Source organism: Nansenia antarctica, assembly GCF_963989245.1.
Source record: "Nansenia antarctica genome assembly, chromosome: 7".
NCBI lineage: Eukaryota > Metazoa > Chordata > Actinopteri > Argentiniformes > Microstomatidae > Nansenia > Nansenia antarctica.
In genome coordinates this window covers 41,236,496-41,263,846 of record NC_137677.1, presented here as the reverse complement: position 1 = coordinate 41,263,846, position 27,351 = coordinate 41,236,496, and the positions used below count along the sequence as shown (strand labels likewise).

General features: G+C 45.1%; 1 protein-coding gene across 3 annotated transcripts in view; it reads left to right on the top strand.

The window, feature by feature from the left end:
• The window catches only part of adarb1b (adenosine deaminase RNA specific B1b), a gene marked incomplete at both ends in the record, with an annotated part of 163,305 nt that overhangs the window by 123,188 nt on the left and 12,766 nt on the right, over positions 1-27,351 (top strand). For all 3 annotated transcript variants that reach the window (XM_080535661.1, XM_080535660.1, XM_080535659.1), the window contains 5 exons: positions 15,885-15,959; positions 18,914-19,842; positions 23,210-23,324; positions 24,049-24,217; positions 24,833-24,984. In XM_080535661.1, the coding sequence (XP_080391787.1) occupies positions 15,932-15,959; positions 18,914-19,842; positions 23,210-23,324; positions 24,049-24,217; positions 24,833-24,984 (1,393 nt within the window). The remainder of the gene's footprint in view (positions 1-15,884; positions 15,960-18,913; positions 19,843-23,209; positions 23,325-24,048; positions 24,218-24,832; positions 24,985-27,351) is intronic.

Sequence of the window (27,351 nt, the reverse complement as noted above, 5' to 3'; positions counted from 1 at the left end):
ATGGACAAAAATGATGGGACGCCTTAACCTAATATTTTGTTTCACAACCTTTAGAGGCAATCACTGTAATCAAGTGATTTCTGTAGCTCTCAATGAGACTTCTGCACCTGTCAACAGGTGATTTGGCCCACTCTTCCTGAGTAAACTGCTCCAGCTATCTCAGGTTTGAAGGGTGCCTTCACCAGACTGCATGTTTCAGCTCTTCCCATAGATGTTCAATATGATTCAGATCAGGGCTCATAGAAGGCCACTTCAGAATAGTCCAATGTTTTGTTCTTATCCATTCCTGGGTGCTTTTAGCTGTGTGTTTTGGGTCATCATCCTGTTGGAGGACCCATGACCTGTGACTGAGACAGAGCTTTCTGATACTGGGCATTACATTTCGCTCCAGAATGCCTTCATAGTCTTGAGATTTCATTGTGCCCTGTACAGATTCAAGTCACCCCGTGCCATGTTTCACAGTAGGTATGGTGTTCTTTTCTTTGAAAGCTTATTTTTTTTCGTCTGTGAACATAGAGCTGATGTGACTTGCCAAAAAGCTCCAGTCTGACCTTTTTTTTAAATGTTTTTCTGTCAAAAGTGAGTCCTCCTGGGTCTTCTTCCATGGAGCCCACTGTCACTCAAAAAGCAACGGATGGTGTGATCAGACACTGATCTGTACCTTGACCTTGGAGTTAAGCTTGTACCTCTTTGGAAGTTGTCCATGGCTCTTTTTCTACCATTCACACTATCCTTCTGTTCAATCTGGGGTCGATTTTCCTCTTGCGGCCGCGTCCAGGGAGGTTGGCTACAGTCCCATGGACCTTAAACTTCTTAATAATATTTGCAACTCTAGTCACAGGAACATCAAGCTGCTTGGAGATCTTATAGCCTTTACCTTAACATGCTTGTCTATCATTTTCTTTCTGATCTCCTCGGACAACTGTCTCCTTTGCTTTCTCTGGTCCATGTTCAGTAGGAGTGCAACGGTTCTCGTTTTTTTTACGGACCGTTCGGTTTGCCTTCCACGGTTCAATACACTAGTGAACCGTGACGGTTTTCGGTTTATGCTGCATTTCATTCAAAGTCGGAGGTGGAGTTGGTCTGGAACGCAGTTGCTTCTTATTCAAATGTTTGTTCATGGTGAGCGGAGTTGAGAACATGGCAACAGTTTGAGGAAACCCTGGATTGCTACAAATCTGCATTGTGGGGTCATTCATTCTGGTTTTGGTATTGAATACAGCTATGAGGGAACAAAAACAGTGAACAGAAACGCGTGTCGCAGAAATGCTTCACGTGTGTCGTATATGCGCTTAAAATGCATATATGGGCTACAGCTGTCATGGCTGAAGTGCATTTTTACTTTCATTTCTTCCTCTCCTATTATATACTAGTCCTCAAGCCTAAGAGGCACTTTTTTGTGACTGCAGCTGGTGAAACCGTAAACCACTCGCGTGAATTCACTCGCATTCATTGTTATTGTTTTCTGGAAGCTAACGGTAAGTCCCAAGATACATGGCTCGTAAACATACTTTAATTTTAGGACGTGTTCAAAGGCAAGGACTGTGTGATCTAATTATGTGTAGTTCTGTGTTTTTAGCATGTTGATGTTCTATCAGCATGTTGCGATGTTATTAAAATACAGTTTAGACATTCATAGTTCTGCGCTTTGTTAGCCGCTAGCTGTTAGTAGCGTTTGCTTCCGGTTTTCTGGATGACAGAGAGTTTAGATGTTCCTGACGTCTAGCAACATTCAAATTACTCTAACTTCGTCATCTTTTTTCCGAATTCAATGTATGACACATCATTTGAAAGCTTACGATCTGTAGTTTAACAACAAGTCACATTTGAAAGTGTTTATGTCTTGTTTTTACATTTGAAAGTGTCTTTTGTTTATATATATTTATATTATACAATATACCAGTCATATTCTGGAATGTGTCTAAATGTTAAAGTTCCATAAGTATAAGCAAAATAAAGTAAAGTAACAATTTGTAAATAAACAGTAGCATTTAAAAAATAAAACATACCGAAACCGAACCGTGAACCGTGACCCAAAAACCGAGGTTCATACCGAACCGTGGACCAACTGAACCGTTGCACCCCTAATGTTCAGTGTGTGTGATAATTAAAGAAAACAGTTAGTTTTAAATATCACTATAATCCAATTATTTATAAACGGCCAACAACAAATCTGTCCAGGCCATTTTAGAAACTGTCTCCTTTATTCAAGACTTCAATGTCATATAAGTCAATTGTATAGAAACAACTCACCAAAATGGACTATTGCACAACTGATTTGAAACAAAATTCCACCCCCCCCCCACACACACATACACAGGTACCTTGCCATACTTTGGCTTTTGCTGAAATGACGAGGTGAGGTGTATATACACACCAGGGTTTCCGTTAGAAAAATTTGCCGTCGGACATCGTGTCCGGGAAGAATTCGATTTACCGGACAAACGTGATATATTCCGGTCATCATATTAAAATATAATTTTTTTTTTTTTTTCCAAAATCATATATTTTTTTCCTCCAAATCTAATGTTTGTCGCGGTGATTACTGTTGTGTAGCGGCCTATATATGCCATTTAATGTCTATTTCTCATCCGATACGATTAGATGCGAGCTATATAACATATAATAATATAACATGATTTGACGCATGCGCGCTATGCCATGCGTCAAATCCAGCGCTGAACGGGTCCAGCGCTGAACGGGAGCCTCACTGGGAACTGAACAGACAGCATCGATCAATGAACGGACTCCACATTACGTTAACTGAAGTTTGTTAAATTGTTTGGGATTAATGTGAGTTTTCTATTTTCTCTTTACAGTTTTACCCTTTTTTTTTTTTTAAATCAATAAAACAACGTCATTTCTATAAGTCTCGCTGGTTGGGAAGGCATTTCGTTTAGCTCGGGAGTATGACAATGGGAAGAACATAACTGTTTATTGAGAAACAATTGATAGGCAGTCTGGGATACGTATATAAAGAAATACCACAATGTCTAGATGTATAACATTTTATTGAACAGTAACAGTGCAAGCATGTAGGCTACGGGGAACAGGGATTTTGGTCAGTAGGTCCTTTGTACAGAGGGCGTTTCTCTCCGACAACGCGTTCCCAGGTACCATGGAAGTCATAGGTAGTCCAGCACACTGACAGAGAGACAGACAGACAGACAGACAGACAGACAGACAGGCAGACAGACAGACAGATAGACAGACAGACAGACAGACAGACAGTCAGCTTACTTCTACCCTTTTGAGTGGAATTACTCCTTTAATTAGCTGTTAGCCATCTCAAAGCCCCCTGAGTTGCTCGTCAACACTGAGAATAGACCACATTATAGAAACCAAAACACCGTTTTTTAAAATCCACAGGGAATAACCGAGAGTGTAAGGAAAGGTCAGTGGTGGGGAGACTTGAAGTGGCTTTGCTTGATTTCCATCACAGATTCAAGGATTGAAACACTGATGAAAATAGGGAGTAATAGTGATGGGATTATTTTAGATTATTTTAGATTAGATTAGATTAGATTAGGTGAGATTCAACTTTATTGTCATTGCAGAGTACAAGTACCAGACAACAAAATGCAGTTTAGCATCTAACCAGAAGTGCAAATAGTGATATAAAAACAAACACTTAACTTTCGGGGAAACTGCTAAAATAAAATAAATTAAATAAATAAAAAAAGAAAGCGACTATTAGCACCGCCGAATGACAACAAACGTATGAGTAATGAGTAAAACAATGTCACTTTTATAGTATGTTGTTTAACTTGCCGTTCGGTCGCCATGGCTCTGGTGTGTGTAGCAGCTTCAGCTAGCTGGCTGGAAACTTCTAGGGGTGCGTTCGTAAACACGCTCTGAGAGCGCCGGAGCGCACGCTGGCTTCGATGTCACAGAGCGACCGAGTCGTTCGATTGGACGAGAGGCGTTCCGCGAGTGCTGATCGGATTTCCAGAGCGTGTTTACGAACGCACCCAGCCAGCTTTAGCGAATTGTATTCAAAGGGAATTATTTTCACCGGACAATATGTCCGACGACTTTTCAATTTGTCGGACTTCACCAAATTTTACCGGACAAAGACCGGCAATTGCCGGTTAACGGAAACCCAGATACACACGCATGCACAAAATGGATCCTGCCTGAGGGATGGAGAGGCAGGTGGAGGTTGAAATGAGAAGACGGGGCTCATTGTAATGCGTTGAAGGAAGCACATGTTTGATACCATGCCTCATTCTGTTCCATGCATGACAATGAGCCTGTCCTCTGTCTTCTGCCTCTATACTGGGACGCTGTCAGCCCCCATGGCTTGAATGGCCTTGAAGAAGAAGAATGGAAGAGGTGTGTGATTGACAGCAAGCAACAATTCTAGCCAGAGAAGGTCTAACCCTTTTTTGACAATGTGTTGACAACGGGCTTAAGCGAGACACAGGGAAGAACAACAACAACCCCACCTCTAGTTGGTGTACTGTATGTGTACAGTGGGTGGAAACAGATTATGCTTTGAAATCCTTGAGAACGGTAGGTGTTCTGCTCCACCTTAGCCAGCCTTTCCCTGTCCTTAATTTCCACCGGCAGCGGTAGAACAAGGGCCTCCTGAAGGCATTGGCTAGTCTACCGGGCAGAGCCGCGACTGGCACTGAAGTCAAATCGGTGTTGGCAGGCTAATTCAAACGCCTTATTGGTTATTAGAGAAACAAAATTGAATAATGAAGTCTGAGATGAAGGTCTTGTGTGTGTATGGGCAAAAGCTCTCTCTCTCTCTCGCTCTGTCTCTCTATGTGTGTGTGTGTGTGTGTGTGTGTGTGTGTGTGAGGGCAGAGGAGGGCAATGTTGGGCGGCCACACTCCTCTACGCCCCATACCCCGGCCCATCAGTTTCATTCAGGCAAACCGACAGGCAGCTCTGTCCCTGAGGACCCTCCATTAGGCCCCCCGGCCGCCCCACGTGTACCCCATTACACTGCATTACCTGCCCCCTGAGAGAGGGAGAGGGAGAGGGAGAGGGAGAGAGGGGGAGAGAGGGAGGGAGAGAGAGGGAGAGAGAGAGGGAGGGAGAGAGAGAGAGATTAGTAGGAAAAGCTCAGTTTCAGTTCTAATGGACTGCATCCTTCCTTCCAATGGTCTTATTACAGAACGTCCAAACAATGGGAAACAGTGCTTTCTCTCGTCCAAAAATACAGGGGGGGCTAAGACTAGGGTTGGGAGGAAAGAAGGATACATTGAATGTACGTACTATATGAATGTTAAGTGTTTGAATTGAACAGGGCCGATTTGATTTGAGGACTTAATGTTTTTCCTCTCCCAAAAGTCCCTTTGCCGTTTTTTCAGAGGTCCGCTTTCAACATTGAGGAGGGTTGGGGAGGGGGGGAGCTTCTAAGTGACGTAACCTTCAGTCGAAAGAGTTCAGGTCGAATCCGTTTCCATCCCAGTCTATCAACGATCTTAACGACGGGATGTCGGGGAAAAAGATTCACTTGGAATATTCCCCTGATTTTCAGATGAAACTCCCTCATGTGATTGAAAGGGAACAGAAGGCCAGCTCTAGGCAGCAGACCCCAGCGCGTACGGCCTTCCCTTAACAGAACCAGGGTTCCCTCCTATGCGTTACAACGAGCCCACCCTCCGACGCCTACCTCCACCAGCCCCCTCTCCGCTGCCGTCAACCCATATACGTTCGGTGGAGGGGGGAATGCCATTTGAGGGAGAGAGGAGCTGAAGAGAATAGTATGGATCCCTCTGAGTGGGCTCTCCATCTGTCTGTGTTAGGGTCTCGCTAAGAGGGAGAGAGAGGTGGCAGGCTGTGTCTCCCATTTCCCTCTCCGCTTCCCGGAGCCATTCGTCTCTGTTCTGCCTTCTTGTCTTTCTCTTTACTCTGTCGTTTCTTCTTTCTTTCTTTCATTCTCTCCCTCTCTCCCTCCCTCTGTCGTCCTCTCTAACGTGCACTCTCCCCTTTTTTCCTCTTTCTTTCCTCTCTCTTTCTTCATCTGTCATTCTCTGTGTCATTTTGACTCTCCCTCACTGTCTCTCTCTCTCTCTCTCTCTCTCTCTCTGCTCTTTCAAGCAGGCTTCACATTGGCGGATAGTGTCCTAGGGGATGTAGGAACTCCTCTCTGTGATAAAAATTGTCTCTGAATAGACTCACTGGGCTCCAATTTGCGATGTGCGGAAAAAAGGGCCAAAACATGAGCAAAGTCTGCCATTTTAACCATAATGTATCTAATGAGACACAAGAGTGTAGAGCACATGCGGGCCGGCAGCTTATTTTATGAGGCACGCGAGAGCTTGCAACGGATATAATTAGCTTATAACACAATTCTATTCCGCTTTCTACGCAGCTTTACAGAAGTACCCTGGGCAACGGAGCGTCCATCCTCTCAGCTCAGCGACATTGCGTCAGAGAGGGAGCCAGCAGTCATCCTATCCATATTTCACCGCTTAAACGAACCTGGCCTGACAGCCAAGTAAAGGGGACATGATGCTGCTGTGGAGGGGAGGGGGGGGGGGGTTCCATTCCTGTCTATAAAAGTAAGAGGATGTCATGAGCTGGAGGAGCGGTTTGGATGGGGGTGGGGGTGGGGGTGGGGGGGAGGGTGGACTGATGTCAGTTGTCCCTAGCGTGTCACCGTGGCGATGGGTGGCCGGTGACTCGTCCTTGCCTTGATGGACTCAGAGAGAGAGAGAGAGAAAAACTGCTGCTTGGGGAGGGGGGGGGGGGGGGGGGTCACAGCCCCCGCACGGTTGATTTATGACTACGCCTGAAGGCAGAGGGAGGGAGAATGAGTGTGTGCGTGTGCGTGCGCGTGCGAGTGTGTGTGTTGGGGAGAGAACACATGAGAAGAGTTCATAAAAGTGTAACCGAAAGACGGTAAAGTGTGTCTGTGTGTGTGTGTATGTGTGTGTGTGTGTGTGTGTGTGTGTGGTTTGCCATTTTACCTCGCTTGCTCTTATTATAGCTCACCCCTCTCTCTCTCTCCCCCTGACCCTCCACTCCACCGGCCCTCTGAAAGGCAATCTCTCATAAAAGCATCAAATAAAACATTCATATTGATACACTCTCTCCAGTCTCCACCTTCCAGTCTTTCACATCAGCAGCCTCTGTGAAGAACGGCCAGCTGTCAAATATTAAAGTCTAGAACAATAAAAGAAAGTCTCTCAACCCCTCAAGCAGAACTCCCTTCTCTCAGCCTTTTTCTTTTTCGTCTTGAGAATTTGTCAGTTTTCTCCAAATCCAAACTGTAATCCTGAAGTTTTTGGTGGGTGTAAAATAGAACACCACTTTCTGCAAGAAAGCCCATTTGGATTTATGTGACACACCAAAACAACTCTCTGCAAGAACAAAAAAAATAGGAGCAAATCAACTTGAACTAGATTTCCTCTGTGGAGAGTTTTCTGTGCCTTTTGTTTTCCAGAAACTTCTACAGTGCCCCCCCCCCCGTGATTTTTGGAACAGTGACACATTTGTTCTTTCTTTGGCTCTGTACTACAAAAGTTTTGAATTTGAAATCAAAAAGTATTTGGTTAAAGTATAGATTGTCAAAGGAATCAGACTGTTTACGAAACAGTCCTTTCATGACTTTTCCTAGATACGTATGTGCGTTCTACCACCCAGTATCCTTACATTTTCAAAATCACACCAGGATAAGCTAATATGAAGCTATTTTGCAGTATTTCTGTGTACTTACATTCGCCTTTGCTGCCATCTTGAAAAATAAATAAATACACAATCATTAAATGCATTAAACATGAACTTGTTTTCACATTTGCGGATGATCATTTTATGTACTGTGAGCATGTAGCCGCTCTGGGTTGTTCCACTACCAGCTGACACATGAGGTGCCACCAGTCATGCCACCCCCCCCCCCCCCCCCCAGACAGCCTGTCAAGCCACTTTATTACAGGAGGAGAGATCGTTAGCCTAACAGGTCGCTAGTCGGTAGGGCCTAGGGATACGCTTCAGCCCGAAAGTCCAAAGTATTTTATTAACCTTGGTGCAGGCGTGCATGTGCGTGTTTGTGTGTTTGTGTGGCTGTGTGGCTGTGTGGCTGTGTGGCTGTGTGGCTGTGTGGCTGTGTGGCTGTGTGTCAGTTAGTCAGGGTTGGGTGGTATGGCCTGAATATTATATCATGGTATTTTCCATGATATCATTTGTCAAACACTTTGCTGTCATACGAACATAGATGGCTGCTGTGGTGGAGTGGAAGGCTGAGGCAGTAGAGGTTTCTCTTTAATGTCGTCTGTGTGTCTGAGAGGATTCTGAGCCTGGGCTTAAGGTGTCACACAGTCTCTCTGTAGAACGCCTCTCTGCCTTGTGAGAACCCCTGAAAGGCAGGAAGCGTTTAACTGACACCTCAGAGGCAGCAAGACAAGCATCCTCTTCTCCTCTAAACAAACAAAAACTGTGTTGTGACTAGTGCTGTCCCAAACGACTATTTTTCTAACGATTAATCTAGCGATTATTTTATCGATTAGTCTAACGACTAATTTATCGGTAAGTCTAACGATACTTTTTTTACTGATCGGGAAAAAAAAAGATTTTTTTTTTGTATTTGTCTCCACCTCACTGCTATGTTTAGCCAACTTGAATGCCAACATGGCCATTTAGAAGTCTGTCCATCACCACAACACATAGTTAGCTAGTAGCTACATAGCTAGCTAACGTTACTCTCGCTGCTATGTTATGATTAGCTAAATTGATGCTAACGTAGCATGCGAGCTACGAGCTAGATAACGTACAGTAGGTGCGAGCACCACAATGACAATAGGCTACCGTAGCTAGCCAGCTACATAGCTAACGTTACTAACACCAGAAGACAAGACATACGAACTGTGGTGAGCTACATTGCTTGTGTAACATTAGCTAGTAGCTATCCATTTTTCACTCATACACTTAATTGTCTCGCCTGGTAAAATAAAGGTTTAAAAAAAAAACGCCATTTTGTTTATTTACGACTAACCGACGCATATTACGCAAACCGACGTATTGACGTAGTCGATGACGTCGACGACGTCGACTAATCGTAACAGCCCTAGTTGTGACTGGTATCTTCTTTTTTTGTGGAGACTTTTAGCGTAATTCTCCTTTTTGCGGGTCGTTCAGTTTAAAGAGTTTTTCTTTTCTTTCTCTTTTACTGATTTATTCTTGTCATGCAATCAACTTTAGTATTTTTGCTCTAGGCACAGGGTCACACCTCCTGGAGCAATTAGGGGTTAAGTGCCTTTCTCAAGGGCACACTCCCTCCTGAGGCAGGGATCAAACCAAAGATCTTCCGATTGCTAGCCGGCCTCTCTAACCTTGGCTGTCAGGGTGAAGTTGAAGGTTGGTTTTTGTATTAAGGCAGTGTGTCCCAGTTGGAGCGAGAGGCGGTGGACTCTGGAGGAGAAGTGCACCTAACCGTATCCCCCTCCTCCTTCATCTCTATCAGAAGTAAGGTATGGGATGAATTACACTGTGGGGTGGGGGCGGGGGTACCCCATGACCTGAGCCCTCCCAGCTAGTGGACAAATCAGAAACCATCATTGTGATGGCTATCATGTCTATCAAATGCTGGCATGAGTGAGTGTTGGTTCCTATGCACCAGTTTTTTCTCGTTGTTCGTCTGCAACAAAAACTCTGGACCTCCATGAATTAAAGTTGTCTTAAAATCCAGTTAGTTATATTCAAATGTTTGTTTGTATGTGTCTATTCTGGGTCGGGCCTATCCCCGATCTGAGCTCAATAGCAGTTATATCAAGCAAAATATAAAGTTTTATATTTTATGAAATATAACAAAAAATATTTTGTATGTTAGATTAAATAAAAAGATGTAACAACAAATCTTAGATAGTGGTGGTGGTTGAAAAACTGTGTCGCACCCTCACGTGTCAGGACTCATCCAACTCAAGCACGGAGAAATCACTTCCTTATATCCATACTGTCCTTAGATTGGGCGAGACCCATTTTCTAAATAAAAGTCTTATAGATATCTATCTTATAGATAGATGGGCCAAAGTACCACTTTCAAAAAAGGTTTTTCATAAATAATAATATAAAGCTTTTTGGCTCCAACAATCATACTTGTCAGTGGACCAATCCACTGGTCGGGCTTCTTTCCAGCAAGCATTTTTTGGGCTTTTGATAGAACATCTGAAGCCTGTTTTAAAGGCGCTCCGTCGCCATATACAAAATGAACCTCTTCTGCCGTACATCCTACCTGTCAGACCTTCTGTTTAGAAGGTCCTCTCCCCGTCATTCAACCTCCAACTGCAATCGGCCCACCGGCCCCTCCCCCGGCGTCTTTTCAAGGACAGGCTTGTCCGGTGCTAGCTGTTTTAGGAGATAATGATTCTCTTTTACCTGGAATAGGATTGCATTTTCTATCTTTATTCCCCTCCCTCCCCCCTCTCCTTTATACACCCCCTACTCCCCCCCCCCACGTTTGCGTTTGGGCTGCCTCTGCTCCCTCCACGGAGGCGCACTGTGCTATCGCTTCACCACAGTGAAGAAACGAGGGATGAAAGACAAATCAAAACACCTTATTTCCCTCAGTCCCTCACGCCGTTGAGATTGAATTTGAGTTTTCTCATCTTCTTTCTCATCTCTCCACCCCCCACCTCCCCCCTCCCCACCCACCGCCCCACACTCCCCCCCTTCATCCTCTCTGAATTACTTCAGAAAGTACCCCTTTTCACAACTTGGGTGATTGGGTATGGTTTGAGCTTGAGCCGAGAGGAGCAACACGAGAATCTACTGTACCAGTTGAGCGGTAGAACCTCTGGCTCGTGCATAATGCAATAATGTACTAGTTCAGCTTTAGCCATAATAATAGATAATAACATTTACCATGCTAACTTCGACAAATGTTCAGATGATTCAGTAATGTAAAATGCCCTGTTTGGTTATGGGCAGTACCGGCTCCCACAAAACCTTACGAACTTCTAATTTTGACAGTATATCTAGCCATTTCTACCATGCAATGGGGATACGTTGTAGGTTTATCTGTCTTGATTAACTACAAAATATTGAAGTCGAAAATACCCTGCATGGAAAAACATCGACTTTTTGAAGTCACTGACCTGTGTCACTACAAAAAAAGAAAAAGACAAAAGAAAAAGCTGCTGGTCAAACTGCGGATGGATTTAGGTAAACAGGAAGAGGCCAAACACACACACACACACACACAGCTGTGCTAACACTGGCTCCACACAGGGCAGGACTGGCCAGCTTATCTTATGTCTGGCCGGCTCCCTACAGCTGGCTGCTGGGCACAGTTAGAGATGCCAGCCTTCCTACCCAGTTGTCCCTGCCATCGTGTGCATGCCACTTGGGAGACAGCTGAGGCTGAGTGACCACGTCAAGAACAGTTAAGTTGTCTTGGTAAGACAGAGCCCAGTGTGTATAGAGTTTGAGTGAGTGAATTCTGTCAGTCAACATAAGAGCTCAACATTTCATTTTCAACTCAACAACTCAACATTTTGTCCAGTAAATGTATTTCCAATGAGCCTATTCAAGACTTTGGTATTTGGTATAGGCCCGACATGCACACAGCATGACCCCCCCCCCTGACCTGACCCCTATCTATCTACCCTCCCTCCACCCCCACCCAGAGAGCTTTGGACTGTCTGGATATGAACACTTGAACACTTGATCTCTGCACTTTATATTTATATTAATTATGACTCTTGCACTATGATGTTGGTTTGCACTGTCCTGTCTTGCACCTGTCCTGCTGTAAACCGTGCTCCACTGTCCCAAACCAAATTCCTAACATGTTTACATGTCATGGCAATAAAGTCTTCTGATTCTGATTCTGATTCTGAACTCAAATAATCCAGACAAAAAATCTAAACATTAAAGTCCATATGTAAATAAAGTTATGTGTAATAAAGTGGAATGAAACAGGAAAAAAGTATTGAAACTAAGTATTGAAACTAACTGAAATGAATTCAATACTTAGTGGAGAAGCCTTTGTTTTTAATGACAGCTTCAAGGCACTTTCTGTATGAAGTAACTAATCGCCCGCAGTATTCAGGTGTGATTTTGGCCCATTCCTCTACACAGATTCAAGATTCAAGATTGCTATATTGTCTGTCACAGAGTGCCAGAAATTCTCATTTGACAGGCTTTGTGCAGTTCATGAGTACAGTTTCCACATTAAAAACACACATAGGTTGTCTTTAAATCTTGAAGATTGCAGGGGGCCCTTCCAACAAGTTGATTTTCTTTCTCTGAAACCAATTGCGAGTTTCTTTTGCTGTATGCTTTGGATCGTTGTCCTGCTGGAAGGTCCCCCCACGTCTCATCCTCAGCATCCTGGTGGATGGCAACAGGTTAATCTCAAGAATCTCTCTGTACATGGCTCCATTCATTGTTCCTTGAATGATATGAAGTCTGCCAGTACCACGAGAGGAGAAACAGCCCCACACCATGATACTTCCACCTCCAAACTTCACTGTTGGTATAGTGTTATTCGGGTGATGTGCAGTGCAATTTCTCCTCCAAACATGGTGTGTTGTGTGATGGCCCAAAAGTTTGATTTTGGTCTCATCTGACCAGAGTACATGCTCCCAGTAGTTCACTGGCTTGTCCAAATGTTGTTTGGCAAACCTTAAACAAGCTTCAACATGTCTTTTTTTCAGTAGTGGAGTCTTGCGGGCAGAGGCCATGGCGGTGGAGTGCATTGCCTACTGTCCTTTCTGTCACAGTTGTACCCAGTCTTTCTGGATTTCTTTCTTAGTGGTCATTGGCTCTTTCGCTACTCTTCTAAGTATCCTTCTGACTCCCTGATCAGAAATCTTGCGAGGAGCTCCTGTGTGTGGCCAGTTGATGGTGGAGTGATATCCCTTCCACTTACAGATAATACCCCCAATGGTGCTTACTTTTAGATTCAGAAGTTGTGAAATACGTCTGTAGCCAATTCCATTTTCATGTTTTGCAACAATCTGGTTGCGAAGGTCTTGAGACAGCTCTTTGCTTTTACCCATCATTAGATGTTTGTTGTGTGGCACCTTGGTAACAAACAAAAAATGTTTATAGCCCATCAATATATTCTAACCCAGCTGACATTAATTAGCACAGATTGGAGGTAGAGTTGCCTCCTATTTAGTTATGGTTTTCAGCTGGTTCCTTGCCTTTCCTTGCTGTGGTGAACTGCTTTTTCTTAGTGTGTTAAATACTTTTTTCCTGTTTCATTCCACTTTATTACACATAACTTTATTTATATATGGACTTTAATGTTTAGATTTTTTGTCTGGATTGTTAATACCAAAGTCTCACTTGAATAGGCTCATTGGAAATACATTTACTGAACAAAATATTGATGTGTTCAATACTTATTTCCCCCATTGTATAGTGTGTGTGTGTGTGTGTGTGTGTGTGTGTGTGTGTGTGTGTGTGTGTGTGTGTTTTTAGGGCATTTCTGCATTATTGGTATAGAGATAGTACAGACTGACAGGAAGGGTGGGTGGGAGAGAGGAGGGATATGTTCTGTCGAGGGCCCGGAACCGAACCAGGATTATATGTGATTATACATCTGTGCATCAGCATGCTATGCCACTAACCGCCCACCACCGTGTCAACTCACCTCCAGACTCAGACCCCCCCCCTCACCTCCAGACTCAGACCCCCCCCTCACCTCCAGACTCAGACCCCCCCCCCCTCACCTCCAGACTCAGACCCCCTCACCTCCAGACTCAGACCCCCCCCTCACCTCCAGACTCAGACCCCCCCCCCCTCACCTCCAGACTCAGACCCCCTCACCTCCAGACTCAGACCCCCCCCTCACCTCCAGACTCAGACCCCCCCCCCCTCACCTCCAGACTCAGACCCCCCCCCCCTCACCTCCAGACTCAGACCCCCCCCCCCTCACCTCCAGACTCAGCCCCCCCCCCCCCTCACCTCCAGACTCAGACCCCCCCCCCCTCACCTCCAGACTCAGACCCCCCCCCCCTCACCTCCAGACTCAGACCCCCCCCTCACCTCCAGACTCAGGCCCCCCCCCCTCACCTCCAGACTCAGAGCCCCGCCTCACCTCCAGACTCAGACCCCCCCCTCACCTCCAGACTCAGGCCCCCCCCCCTCACCTCCAGACTCAGACCCCCTCACCTCCAGACTCAGACCCCCCCCCCCCCTCACCTCCAGACTCAGACCCCCCCTCACCTCCAGACTCAGAGCCCCGCCTCACCGCCAGGGTCTGATGAATGCCGTGTGCGCAGCCATCCGTAGATTGGGTCCGACCTTGCGGCTTGCTTATCAATTCATGAGCGAAGCGAGGGGGGGACAGCCCCGCCATCCCAAATCAAAAGCGACAGGGCGCATGAGCGAGCCTAAATGGCAAATCTGGAAAAAACGTAATCTCTGGACAGGCATTTAGTGATTTTTGGTTTTGTTTGTTTTTTCCCTAAGAATGGGGTGTGTGGTGGCAGGGGGGGGGGGGGTTGGGGGGGACAGAACTCATAGAGAAACGACAGCTAAGACAAATACACCCACTCGGACCATTTTCAATTAGGGGGCGGAATATAATTGTTCTAGCATATTTGCTGTCGTCTACCATTAGCCGAGATTAATTAGGCCATTTAGTTTAGCTTAAGGAAGTGTCGCCTGTGAGGAATGGCACGTAGATCTGGAATCTGCACAATCAGCTTTATATCATACGTTGTCCTCTCTCTCTCTCTCTCTCTCTCTTTCTCTCCACCCCTCCCTGTCTCCCTCCTATATTACATCATGTTTTCATAACGCCTTTTTCCGACCTCTAGTCTTTTCCGTTTCTCCTCTGCAGTTTGAGAGTAGCGAGTGGTATTTAGCGTAGCCTGTCTGCGCTTCCAAGATGCATCACTCACCCTTCTGCTTCACTTAGTGGACTGACCATCTTTTCCGCTTCAGATTCAGGCAGTTTCATTCAGATACGAAGCGGTCTTTCACTGTCCTTGATGAGCGACAGGGAGATCGTCGCGATCGTGGAATAAAGATCCTTCTGTAGTGGCTGGAGGTCCGTAACCCAGTCTGTAGAGTACCCACTCACAGTAACCCTGTCTTTAGAGAACCCAGTCTGTAGTGAACCCACTCACAGATGACCAGAATGAATGAATTCAGTTATTCTACACAACAGTGTGTTTGCATGTGTCTGTGCATACGCAAGCCCACGTGCATGGGTATGTGTGTGCATGGTTCCCACGGGTCCTTGAAATCCTTGAAAGTTTGTGAATTTGAGAAAAAGAAATCAAGGTCTTAAACGTATTTGAAAACAGACATGGGTCATTGAAAGTGCTTGAATTCCCTCTCTCTCTCTCTCTCTCTAAAAAAAATTATATATATATATTTAAAAATGTTTTACTTAGCTCTAGCTAAACTAAACTAACTAGTTCTGTCTCAAACTATGCCGTGTTGGGTCGTTGAAATTGAGGGAATTGAGTCTTGAAAGTCCTTGAAAGGTGCTTGAAAGGTCCTTGAATTTGATGTTTCAGAAGGTGTGGGAACCCTGTGTGTTCGTTTGTGTGTTTGTACGTGTATGTATACCGCGGTGCGTTTACCCCACCGGAGGACAAACGACGGCAACTAAAAAGGCCTGTCCATGTCAGTAGCTGTATATCTTCCGCCAGGCAGCTGGAAACGAGGCCTAATCAGACGGATATTAAAGTCACGATAGACTGCTCTCCGCTATTACGGCCCGTCAGGCAGAGGGCCCCTCTCTCTCTCTCTCCAAGATTAGTTTCCACCTCTGAATATTTATACACTTTACTGTAGGCTTAACCTCGTGGTTGGGATAGCCATGTCTTTTTTCCCCGGGGGTGGGATGTAGGTGTGGGGATGCGGACAGTTGGATCAGTGGAGATGGTACTGTTACGTCCAGGCTGCGTTTGACTGATCCCCCCCCTCTGACTGATCCCCCCCCCCTCCCTCTCTGGTCTTCTCAGGTGGAGCTGGAGCACGGCAGCCCCGGGCCCAGCAGAAGCTCTTCACCATGGACGTGGATGAAGAAGAGAACATGAGTGAGTCTATCTGCCTGCCTGCCTGCCTGTCTGCCTGTCTGTCTGTCTGTCTGTCTGTCTGTCTGCCTCTCTGTCTGTCTGTCTGACTTCATTTCAGTGTTTATATCTATCCAATTGTCTCTGTCTGTTTGTCTGTCTATGTTTGTGTACATACTTCTCTTAACACAAACACACACACACACACACAATTATCTATCCCACTACAAAAGCTTGGGAGTCGAATCCCTCAGATTCGTCAGATTGTATTGCTCTCTGCCACTTCCTTTGAAAAGCTTGTCCTCACTGACACATTCAAATTGAATTAGACCATCTTGGAGGGATTTGATGATGTGAATGAAGCCTTGCCTATAAATGAGCCTCGGCCCATTCCCGGCCCATTCTGAGCACACGTTCAAAGATGGCTGCCCTGCTGCTGACAGTGTACGCTTAGAGGTCCTTTGTTACTGCTTTGACACGAACGAGTTCATTTCTCGTATTTAGATTTTTGCTCAGATATGACCACAAATATGCTACCCCGTTCAGTAAAACACAGAGGAAACAAGTTTCTAAAAATGGCAGCGACCGGATCGACAACTGTGATACTAGGACTCCTTTTCCTCCTGCATTATTTAGTGTGTTGTCCTCCCATGAGACGTCTCAGAGACTAGTTAGTAGCCCACAGCTTTGAAAGATGCAGCAAATAAGCTTTGATATAAAGTTGTTGGGGTAATGTTAATGAGGTCTTTATGACCCGGCATCTTAATAACGAGCGTGGCGGTCTCTTTTCAAATGTAAATGGATCGACTAAACTGAGAGGCCTTGGTGCCAGGTGGACCCTGGCGGCGGTTCTTATTGGACGGCACGGCTTGGCGACGGGATTCACACATCAGAGGGTAGCACAGTGGCACAGCCCATCAGGTTGTTGGCCTAAACACACACACACACACACACACACACAGCAATATAAATCCTACAGACTGGCTGGTGGGTGTTGTCTGTCTGATGTTTTGGATTTATGTGTCTGTGTTCTGCACATTCCGTTTCTCCCCTCTGTGTCCGTGTGTGCGTGTGCGTGCGTGTGTGTGTGTGTGTGTGTGTGTGTGTGTGTGTGTGTGTGTGTGTGTGTACGTTTAACATCCACTCAATCCCAGTTTGAAAAAAATTGTCCACTTCATTTGTATACGAGGATCCGGTCTTTTGTATTTGTATTTATTGTTTTCAACCATCCCCGATGTCCCCGACATCGCTCACATGCACTTTTACTGCTGTGCACCAGGGGAGGCTGCTGGAGGCAAGAATCCATACCAACCCTCAGTCCTTTCCATGCATTCCAATGAGTCCTCTGATTTCCACCTCCACCAGCCTACACTGGTGTACACACAATACTGCACATGTGTGCCTGTAAGCACACTTGGTGAGACCGCTGTGCATGTGCTTATAAATATGCCATTTCTACATTGAAACTGGAACATCTAGGCAACGTGTGAGAGCAGGAATTGTTTTTGCTTTGTCCTCTGGGATGTGCCCTCCATTTTAAGATGCAGAGAACTCCAGAATCCAGAATCTAAATATTCTGTTGCTGAAGTCGATGGAACCCCCCCCCCCCCCCTCCCCCACAGATCACCATGAAGAGTTCATATCTGACACTGTCAATCAACCAGAGCCTTTTATGAAGTAGTTAATTTTAGGGGCTTTTAAAACGCTTTGTTTTTATATGTGTTTGTTTCGTTGGGTAAAGGCCCTGTCGTCCAAGTCAGACCTGATTGAAGAGCTTTCAGAATGTGTTGTCGTCCTCTCTTATCTTTCCCTCTTTTGTTTTCTAGCTAGCGCTATTTTCGTTCTGATCTGCCGGTTTTTCCTTTTTCCTGATCTCTGAGATGTTCAGACTCCTCCTCCCCGCACTCCTCCCTGCATCTTGCCTTCCCTCCACCCCCCCCTCCACCCCTCCAACCTATCCACTCATCTGCACTGCTGGTTCTCTCTCTCCTCTGAGTACCGAAAGGAGTAACCTATCAAGCCTTTGCTGAAGGATGTTATAAATGAAAATTTTGCCAACATTCCATCCACTTTGCCAACAGGACCTGGTGATGTGTGTTCCTTTAGATTATTCCGGAGCAGCAAAAACTCAACTTTTATGATAGCTTTAACACTAGCTCAGCCCTATGATTTACACTATTTGACTGTCATTACCGGTAGCAGATGTGAATAGCCATACTTGTTACGGTGGGAAGAACAGGATACTGAACTGTCATCAAAACTGCCACCAAATTAACAATAAGCAAGAAGCTGAGTTTTGTGTGTGTACACGTTTGTGTATTGGTTTGTCAGTATGAGTCCCATACAGTATGTGTACACCTTCCGACTTTGCCCCAACTCTTTCAAATCCTTATCCCTGATCCCCACTTAAATGTACCAATATTAGAGCCCCAAAAACCTTGATGTATTTGTTATGCCGGTCTTAATTTAAGTGTCCTTTACACATGCTTATCAAAGTTAGGGTTATCAGGGATTATACAATTATCTTTATAAATACCTTGCTAACACTTCCCTTGCTAACAAAGGATGTGTTAGCAAGGTATTTATAAAGATAATTGTATAATCCCTGAAACCATTGTGTTCATATAATTTCCATATTATGCCAATTGTATTATTCTAAGCTTCAATTTAATAGCTAACTTCAATGGATGTAACCAAAGTAAACCAGTCTTTGAGGTCCTTTGAGATCAACTATAATAAAGTCATTCAATTCAGTCATTAAATCTGAGTTATAATCATGCAATAGTATTGAGCATGTGTTATTGCATCATGGCTTCTCTTTCATTCAAGTTTGATCCTTTTGATCAGACTTATCTAACAAATAGAAGGAACACACACCACTGGTTCAGTTCCAAAGAGTGATAAAGGAATCTATAAATTTTACATTTACAAGATCCTGCAACGAAGGCGTTGTAAGTTACTCTTTCTGGGCACCGCAGGTTCGAGCAGCACCGACGTAAAGGAAAACCGCAACCTGGACAACGTCTCTTCCAAAGAGGGGGCGGGTGTAGCTGAGCAGCTCCCCAATGGCAGTGGTGGGGGCAGCCGTAAGCGCCCCTTAGAGGAGGGCAACAATGGCCACACACACTCAAAGTTCCGGCCAAAGAAGCGCAAGAAAACGCCAGGGCCCGTCCTGCCTAAGAACGCCCTCATGCAGTTGAATGAAATCAAACCGGGCCTGCAGTACAAGCTGCTGTCTCAAACGGGTCCAGTCCACGCTCCGGTTTTCGTCATGACCGTGGAGGTCAACGGGCAGCTGTTTGAGGGCTCAGGCCCCACCAAGAAGAAGGCCAAGCTGAACGCGGCCGAGAAGGCGCTGCGCTCCTTTGTTCAGTTTCCTAATGCCTCCGAGGCGCACCTGGCCATGGGCCGGACACTGACCGTCAACACAGACTTCACATCGGACCAGGCGGACTTCCCGGACATGCTCTTCAACGGGTTTGAGACGCCCGCTCCGCCGGAGGACTCCTTTTACCTGGGCTCCAACGGCAGCGGCTCTCTGAACTCGCTGGGAGAGTACCCTATGCCGGTGCCACCGGGCGCCAACCTGGTCCAGGCCCCCCTGCCCCCTCCCTCCTCCACCTTCAGCTCGCCCTCCAGCGGCAAGAACCCCGTCATGATCCTGAACGAGCTGCGGCCGGGCCTCAAGTACGACTTTGTGTCGGAGAGCGGCGAGAGTCACGCCAAGAACTTTGTCATGTCGGTGACGGTGGACGCCCAGATGTTCGAGGGGTCAGGGCGCAACAAGAAGCTGGCCAAGGCCCGGGCTGCCCAGGCCGCCCTCTCGGCTCTCTTCAACATGCAGCTAGACCAGACGCCCTCCCGCCAGCCCATCCCCAGGGAGGGTCTCCAGCTCCACCTTCCACAGGTAAACATCCAGATATCTGAACCTCAAACCTCAAGTCCCTTCAGTTGGGCCACATCCATTTCGTATAATTATGTGACGGCAGCTGGTGAAAGGGGGAACAAGTCGGCAACCAATCAAAGTGTTCAGACTTTTATTCTGAAACATTTTAATAAATGTTGATGTTGTTGAAAATCAATGACACGCTCGCGAGTCAAGCCAAAATATTGCAATGCAATGGATTCGGTGAGTAATCCCCACTACTGCCTAGTTAACTATAACACTGCTTTACATTGTTAGCAAGCTCACAAAACAAGCTGTGTTAACAAACCAGTGAGTATGTCATTGATTTTCAAAAACGTTGACATTTATTTATATTTTTCTGAATAAAAGTCTGAACATTTGGTCGGTTAGCGAGTTGTTCCCCCTTTCACCAGCTGCCGTCACATATGTGTTCTCTTCCACTACTAGCACTACTGCTTATTTTAAACAGCAATTCATGGAACAACAATGGTAAATGGATGGGCTCCTAAGGGAAACACTGCATGTAAATGGATGGGGTCCTAAGGGAAACACTGCATGTAAATGGATGGGGTCCTAAGGGAAACACTGCATGTAAATGGATGGGTTCCTAGGGGAACACTGCATGATGTCCCCCCTCTGCCCTCTACCAAGACTCTTAGAATAGACATAACCCAACAACAACTAAATAACCTAGTAGAGCCATTGCTTTTATTCAAAGAAATGTGTACAATAATACGGTACAGGGCCTAAAATCCCAGAAACTAGGACTTGTATCTAGGAAAGAACTAGGACTTGATGTTTTGCAATTTTCTTCATAGGATTGCATTAAATATTTATGAATATCTGGATATCTTTTGTTCAAAGAATCCAATCTGTACATAATGCCAGTTTCATTATAATTGTATTGCTCTTATGTCATGAATGTAATGACATAATGTAATGAATGTGGGAAAACTTTGAATAAGCATGTAGTTAGTTTCAATGCTTTGAGGACATAGAAGTATTATCAGAACTGGAGATAATGTTCTTTTGTTGAAATCGGTTATATCCTTTTTTGATGAATGACTTTGTCACAATGCCTTTGAACAAAGCCAAATAGGTTCTATATCAATCACATACCCACCTCTTTGGTATTTAAATGTTCAAGTCATTGTGAAATTTCAAGTTATTATAGTCCCTTCTGGAAAATGTTGCACTACTGTCAATCATTTATGGTTTTGAAACTTAATTGAAAATTAAGAGTGATGAAAACTGAAGAATGATTCGAGATGGAATGATAGAACTTGAGACAGACGCTGGAGAAAAGTGAGGTGCTTAACTATTAAGAAGATCTGTCTTGTGTGCGAGACATCTATTTACACATCTACTAATTGGGCTCCCTCAATCTCTTGCAGAGATGGCGAGGGGGCTAATGCATGCTCTATATCCTAATTAACATCTGCCTTTTTAGTTCGGTTGAAACAGCCACTTCTGACCGCTGAGGCTCACACACCCACCTGGGCATTAAAAGCAAGAGCTTTAGATTAGAGATTTCACCAGACTTGTTCCTCACATAGAAATGACCTAAGAAAATGTGTCTAAAATGTTAGCATTAGGCTGCTATTTAGAAAGAAGAAGAAATACACAGAAACACTGGAAAAACACTGGAAGAAGTGCTAGAGAATTGGCAAAGTCGGGCAACTTTGTGTGGGAAAGGCAGGGCATGCGTCAGGTCATTGTGGGGTTTTACTGTAGCTGTGGCTGTATCAAGCTACAGGCTGCAAAGAGGTTCAGTCTCTGTCCCGCCTGTCACAGCCTGCTCTTTTAATGTCTCCCAGTGAAGCTTGGTTTGGTCTGTGTCGGGTAGGGGTGGGGAGGAGATGGCATTTGGATCCTTCGCTGCAAAAGTGACAGTGTCTTTCATGGCAGTGTACACAGAGATAGTACATCCTGGAGAGGTAAGCCTTGGGGAGGGGGGGGGGGAATCTTCGCCTCAGAACATTCCTACTCTTTTATTTTTAGCTTCTCTAAACGTGTCATCAGTCTGCTTCATACACAGGGCAGCTTGTGTCAACCATAGGGCTGCAACTAATTGGCCTATTAATTCTCTGTCGGGTTAATATTGATTAGATTTACCTTTGACCACCCTCAAACGGGTGCTCCATCTGGACCGGGCTAATGAGAACATCAGAGACACATGACTGATGGTAATACTTTTTTTTTTCGTTTTCTTTTATAGCCGTAGTAAAGTGCCTTACTGTTTTGTCAGCTAGGATGGTTTGGTTTCCTCCAGAGGATAGCAGCAAGATTCACATTTATTTCTCTGCTGCGACCAACCCGGCGCTCAGGAGGCAAATTATCCCATGACAAGCGTGTGAGTCTGAAGTAATATTGGACTAATCTCTTTCATTTGTGCCCATTCAGCCATCGCCGCTCCTCGGCTGTAATCATTTTCCACTATATTAGCAATGGATAAAAGAGAGCAAGAGAAAAAGAGGCTGTCAAGGGAAAGTGATGTATGAAGTTCATTTGAGGTTCCTTCCGGGATGAGGTTCGCTGCTGCAGCAATTTTATTCTGAGCACAAACCACACCATTATTTTTCATATTTTCTGCTTTTGTTTTTGGGGGTTATTTTGTCTCTAAGGGGGAATGATAATATCGTTATATATATATATAGACAGAAATATATATACTCACCGAACACTTTATTAGGAACACCTGAACACCTTGTCATTCATTCACGTGGTGTAATGGTGTAGGAAATGTTTTCTTGGGCCGTTAATACCAGTCAATCATCGCTTGAATGCCACAGCTTATTTGACTATTGTTGCTGACCGTGTGCATCCCTTCAGATCCGGTGACTGGGAAGGCCACTGAAGAACACTGCTTTGTGACACGATGCATTATCATGCTGGAAGTAGCCATGAGAAGATGGAGACATTGTGGCCATGACAAAAAAAACACACACCATTACACCACCTGAATGAATGAGAAGGTGTATAGGTGTACCTAATAAAGTGTTCAGTGAGTGTGTATCTATATATACAGTACCAGTCAAAAGTGTGTCCAAACTTTATATGTATATACTGTATATATATATATATATATATATATATATATATTATATATCTCCAGAACGGAATCAGGCATGCTAGAAATCATCAACATATACCTTAGAGTCTCAACCCAGTTTTACTTCTTCTTCTAGACAAACGTCTCGTCTCTCTTGGTGTGTGAAGACTGACAGAGACACAGCGCTGTAGGGGGTGTGATTGTGTCTGATGTGCTTAGTAGGCCAACATGGCCGCCTGTGTGTATGTGGGTGGGTGTGCGTGTGGTTGTCATGTTGTGTGTTTGTTGTCACCTAAACCCTGTGTGTGGTCTCAGGTCCTCGCCGACGCAGTCTCCCGTCTGGTGGTGGACAAGTTCAGCGAGCTGACAGACAACTTCACCTCCCCCCACGCGCGGAGGAAAGTCCTGGCCGGGGTCGTCATGACAACAGGTATGCTTTGCTACTCCGGCTAATGGGAGTAAAAACTCCTCAGCGTCCTCTGTTCACGGGCCTGTGAGAATGCCGCACGGCCGCCAGATTTATACAGATCGTAAAAAATAAAGCACACCATGCTGTCTGCCGGAGTCTAGCCATCTCGTGTTGTTTGATCGGAGTCAATGAAGCCTTCACCACCACCTGAAGGGTGGGATAGCAGCTGTCATTCATGTTGACCGCACCCAAAGCTTCCATCCCATTCCACTTGTTCCCGCGCTTGACAGCTCTGATGATAATATTAGGAGCAATGACAATGACTTGATTCGTAATAGCCCTTTCAAACATGACAGTCAAGGCTTTATGGTGATAATTAATTGTTTATTAATATGCTACAGTACCACTACCCATGACTGGTTACACACATTTCCCTCAGCACTGCTTATTTAGCCTGTTTTATCAGTCGTTGATTGGGGGTATACAGTCGTTGATAAAAAATAAAAATATTTATTAGAGACATATTCAACTTATATTTAAGATGCATTAATGGCTGTGTTGGATTGTACAGTTGAGTTCAGGGATATTGTGCTGCGATCCTTGATGACGTCCATCATCTCCCCTGTTCTGTTCCAACCCGCGCCCATCCCTACCCATCCCTGATCACCTGTCCCCCTCCCCCTTCCACCCTCCCCACCTGTCCTCGTCCCCCCTCCCCCTTCCCCTTCCCCTCCCCCTTCCCCAGGCACAGATGTCAAAGAAGCCCAGGTCATCTGCGTCTCCACGGGCACCAAGTGCATCAATGGCGAGTACATGAGCGACCGCGGCCTGGCGCTCAACGACTGCCACGCCGAGATCATCGCCCGCCGCTCCCTCATCAGGTACCTCTACACCCAGCTGGAACACTTCCTCAGGTGAGAGGTCCCACACAAGAGCTTCCGGGCTCCTTTCTGAACTGTGAGATACTCTCACTATTCCTTACGTCCTCTCCTTCCGTCCTTTGCTCGCTTCCAAACGCATCGGAGGAGAAGACCCGAGGTTCCTCCCCTTAGTGATTTTGCGTTTGTGAGGAGGAAGCAAAATGGCTGCCGGAGGAGAGGACGCAAGGAATGGAGTTTCTAACACTTGAGAAAGTGCCAATAAAAAGTGAACTCAACATGGCAAAAAATGTTGTTCACCTTATATACGCACGCGTACCATGACATAAGTCAAGAGTAAGAGGTTGTCTGGATTTAGCAATGTCTATGTAGGTGCAAAAATAATATTTGCTGAGGAAAAGGCTCAAATGTGTTGTTATACAGTATGCTGATAAAAGCCCTGCAGCGACATGTTTTTGAATGAATGCACACCTGATGTTAGAGAATGGATGATGGAGCGTTGAGCTGCAGGACGGCTAGTAATGAGTCCATTTGTTTGTTGCTTGAATCCGAAACGGTCGCGTGATCATTTGTTTACCCAGCCATCAGTGGGGTTCTGTTGGGTTTTGTTGTTCCGTGATATACAGTCCCTCCACTCCTCTTGTCTTTTAGCAACAACAAGGAGGAGCAGCAGAAGTCGATATTCACCCGCTGTGAGAAGAGAGGCTACCGGCTAAAGGACAATGTCCAGTTCCACCTCTACATCAGCACCTCGCCCTGCGGAGACGCCCGGATCTTTTCACCTCACGAGGCCGCCATGGAAGGTACACACACACACACACACACTGTTACGGCTACGGCTCCGCGGCCCAACATACAAGCATGCCTTATCAAACCGGGGGTCCAATAGCAGACAGAAAAAGGTTGATTGGTGGACTGGTTGGTTGGAAAACCTGTAAAGCCTGGTACACGTAACAGATTTTTTATCTGAGCGAGAACCCACACAGGAAGATAAAAAATCATGGATTGAACAGTTTTGATCGTAAATATTGAACACTTATATTAACGATCGTCGACCATTTTCCGAGCAGATTGTCGGGAGAAATGGACTCTTAACACACCTCACACCACAGGATAATCGTGTAGGATAATCTTTAGAGCCATCCGATAATCGGGCGTTTGCTGTCCTTGATCGTAAGGGGGGGAATCAGGCCATCATTATGTGTGTACCAGGCTTAACCCATTAAGGCCTAAAACGAGAATTAGAATAACCCCCTAAAACCTGACGTTTTTATGGAAATTCAACAAAAGTGTCAACGCCTACTAAAAAATATATTTCTCAGCCTCTGTAGCAGATAGAAACGAAATTCATAAAGTATTTAAAAGCTTACACCAGTGGCTTTCATGGGAATTTGAGTTTATTATTTATTAAGGAGTCCAAACCTTCATTAAAAATAATTTAAGCACTATTTTAAATAAAAATAAAGTGTAGCAGTGCAGGCACAGATGGCAGGACAGAGGACAGTCCCCTCACATAATCCATGTCAGCTGCCTGGTTGTCCTGGAGGTGTAGATACCTGAACATCCAGATATAGATTCATGGAAGTTACCTTGGATGAAAGCAATATAACACATACACCATTGGAAGAAATATAAATAGTTCTCATTAGCCTACTATAATAATAATAATAATAATAATAATAATAATAATAATAATAATAAAAGTTATTTATATTGCACTTTTCAGGGTACTCAAAGACACCTAAAGTAATAGGAGACATAAACATAGTCATTTCTTATTATACTATCATCACAATCAATTATTATTATTATTGTTATTACCTCCAGAGACAAATCTGTCCCGGGACATGTGCTTTGGGAAATTGGTCTTGAAGAGATCTTTCTTCTGTTACCAGTAGTCTCTCCGAACTGACAGTATAAGAAGCCCCATACTGATGCACAGCCCAATAAAAGTATTTATCTTCGTCAGACTAACGTCAGCCCACTTTGCTCTGGATGGAGTGGTTCTGGTCTGGGCACTATAAAGGTTTGTCTCGGTGACAAGACGCGCCAGAGTTCCTCTGTAAAATATACAGTACCTGCGTCTGCAGGTATATTGATTTTCACCCCCGGGGTGCGGTTGAAACTAGGGATGTCCCGATCCGATATTGATATCGCATATCACTTCGATATTGATCCTGGATGCTGGATCGCAGATCGCACCAGAAATAAAATAGGCTGCGATCTGGGGCTCGCGATCTGGCGTGTCACTCACGTGATGACAACAGTAGTAGTCAGTGGTCACATGCATGAGAGTTGGCTAGTAGCTACCTGTGTGTAATGAGTGACAATGTCATGATGCCAGCTGGTGAAATCATAGGAGAGAAATCTCCAGATTTAGGCACTGGGATGATGTTAGAGAGAGACCACATATCAGGCTGGTCATGGCAGAGAGAGGGAGAGAGAGAGCTCCTCAGGCAACCACCTCAGGCTACCTCCATAGCAACCACCTCAAGCTACCTCCATAGCAACCACCTCAGGCTGCTTCCATAGCAACCACCTCAGGCTACTTCCATGGCAACCACCTCAGGTGAAAACAGTTACTCATCAGCAAACCAAACTAGGTGGAGGGACGTAACACACACACACACACACACACACACACATACTCCATACTGTGCCATGGTAAGTTTACAATACATAATGAAAATACAAAATAAAGGTTTCATTATTTAATATACATATGTCCCAGTAAAAATAATCATTCCGATCTATGCAGTGCGTGGATCCTGTTGTTTTTTTCATTTCCCACAGTTGTTGCGTATGCTGTACGTTGGTATCCCACACCTGCAGAAAGCTTTCAGACATGCGTGTTCCACCCTTTCTCTCTTTTGAGCGACGCTGCTGTCCATGGTTTAGGGAGAGTACCCTGACAATAGCTGAGCAATCTCTATGGGTAACAAATAACCTTGTCAGTATCACAGATTTCATACACACACACACACACACAGAATATAATGAATACCTTTACCCTATATGATTTTCATTAATTGTGTTGGGACACGGGTCAACTGATTAGCTAATTGACTACTATAGCATTTATGGAGCTGGCTAATGCTAATTGACTACTGTAGCATTTATGGAGGTGGTTAATGCTAATTGACTACTGTAGCATTTATGGAGGTGGCTAA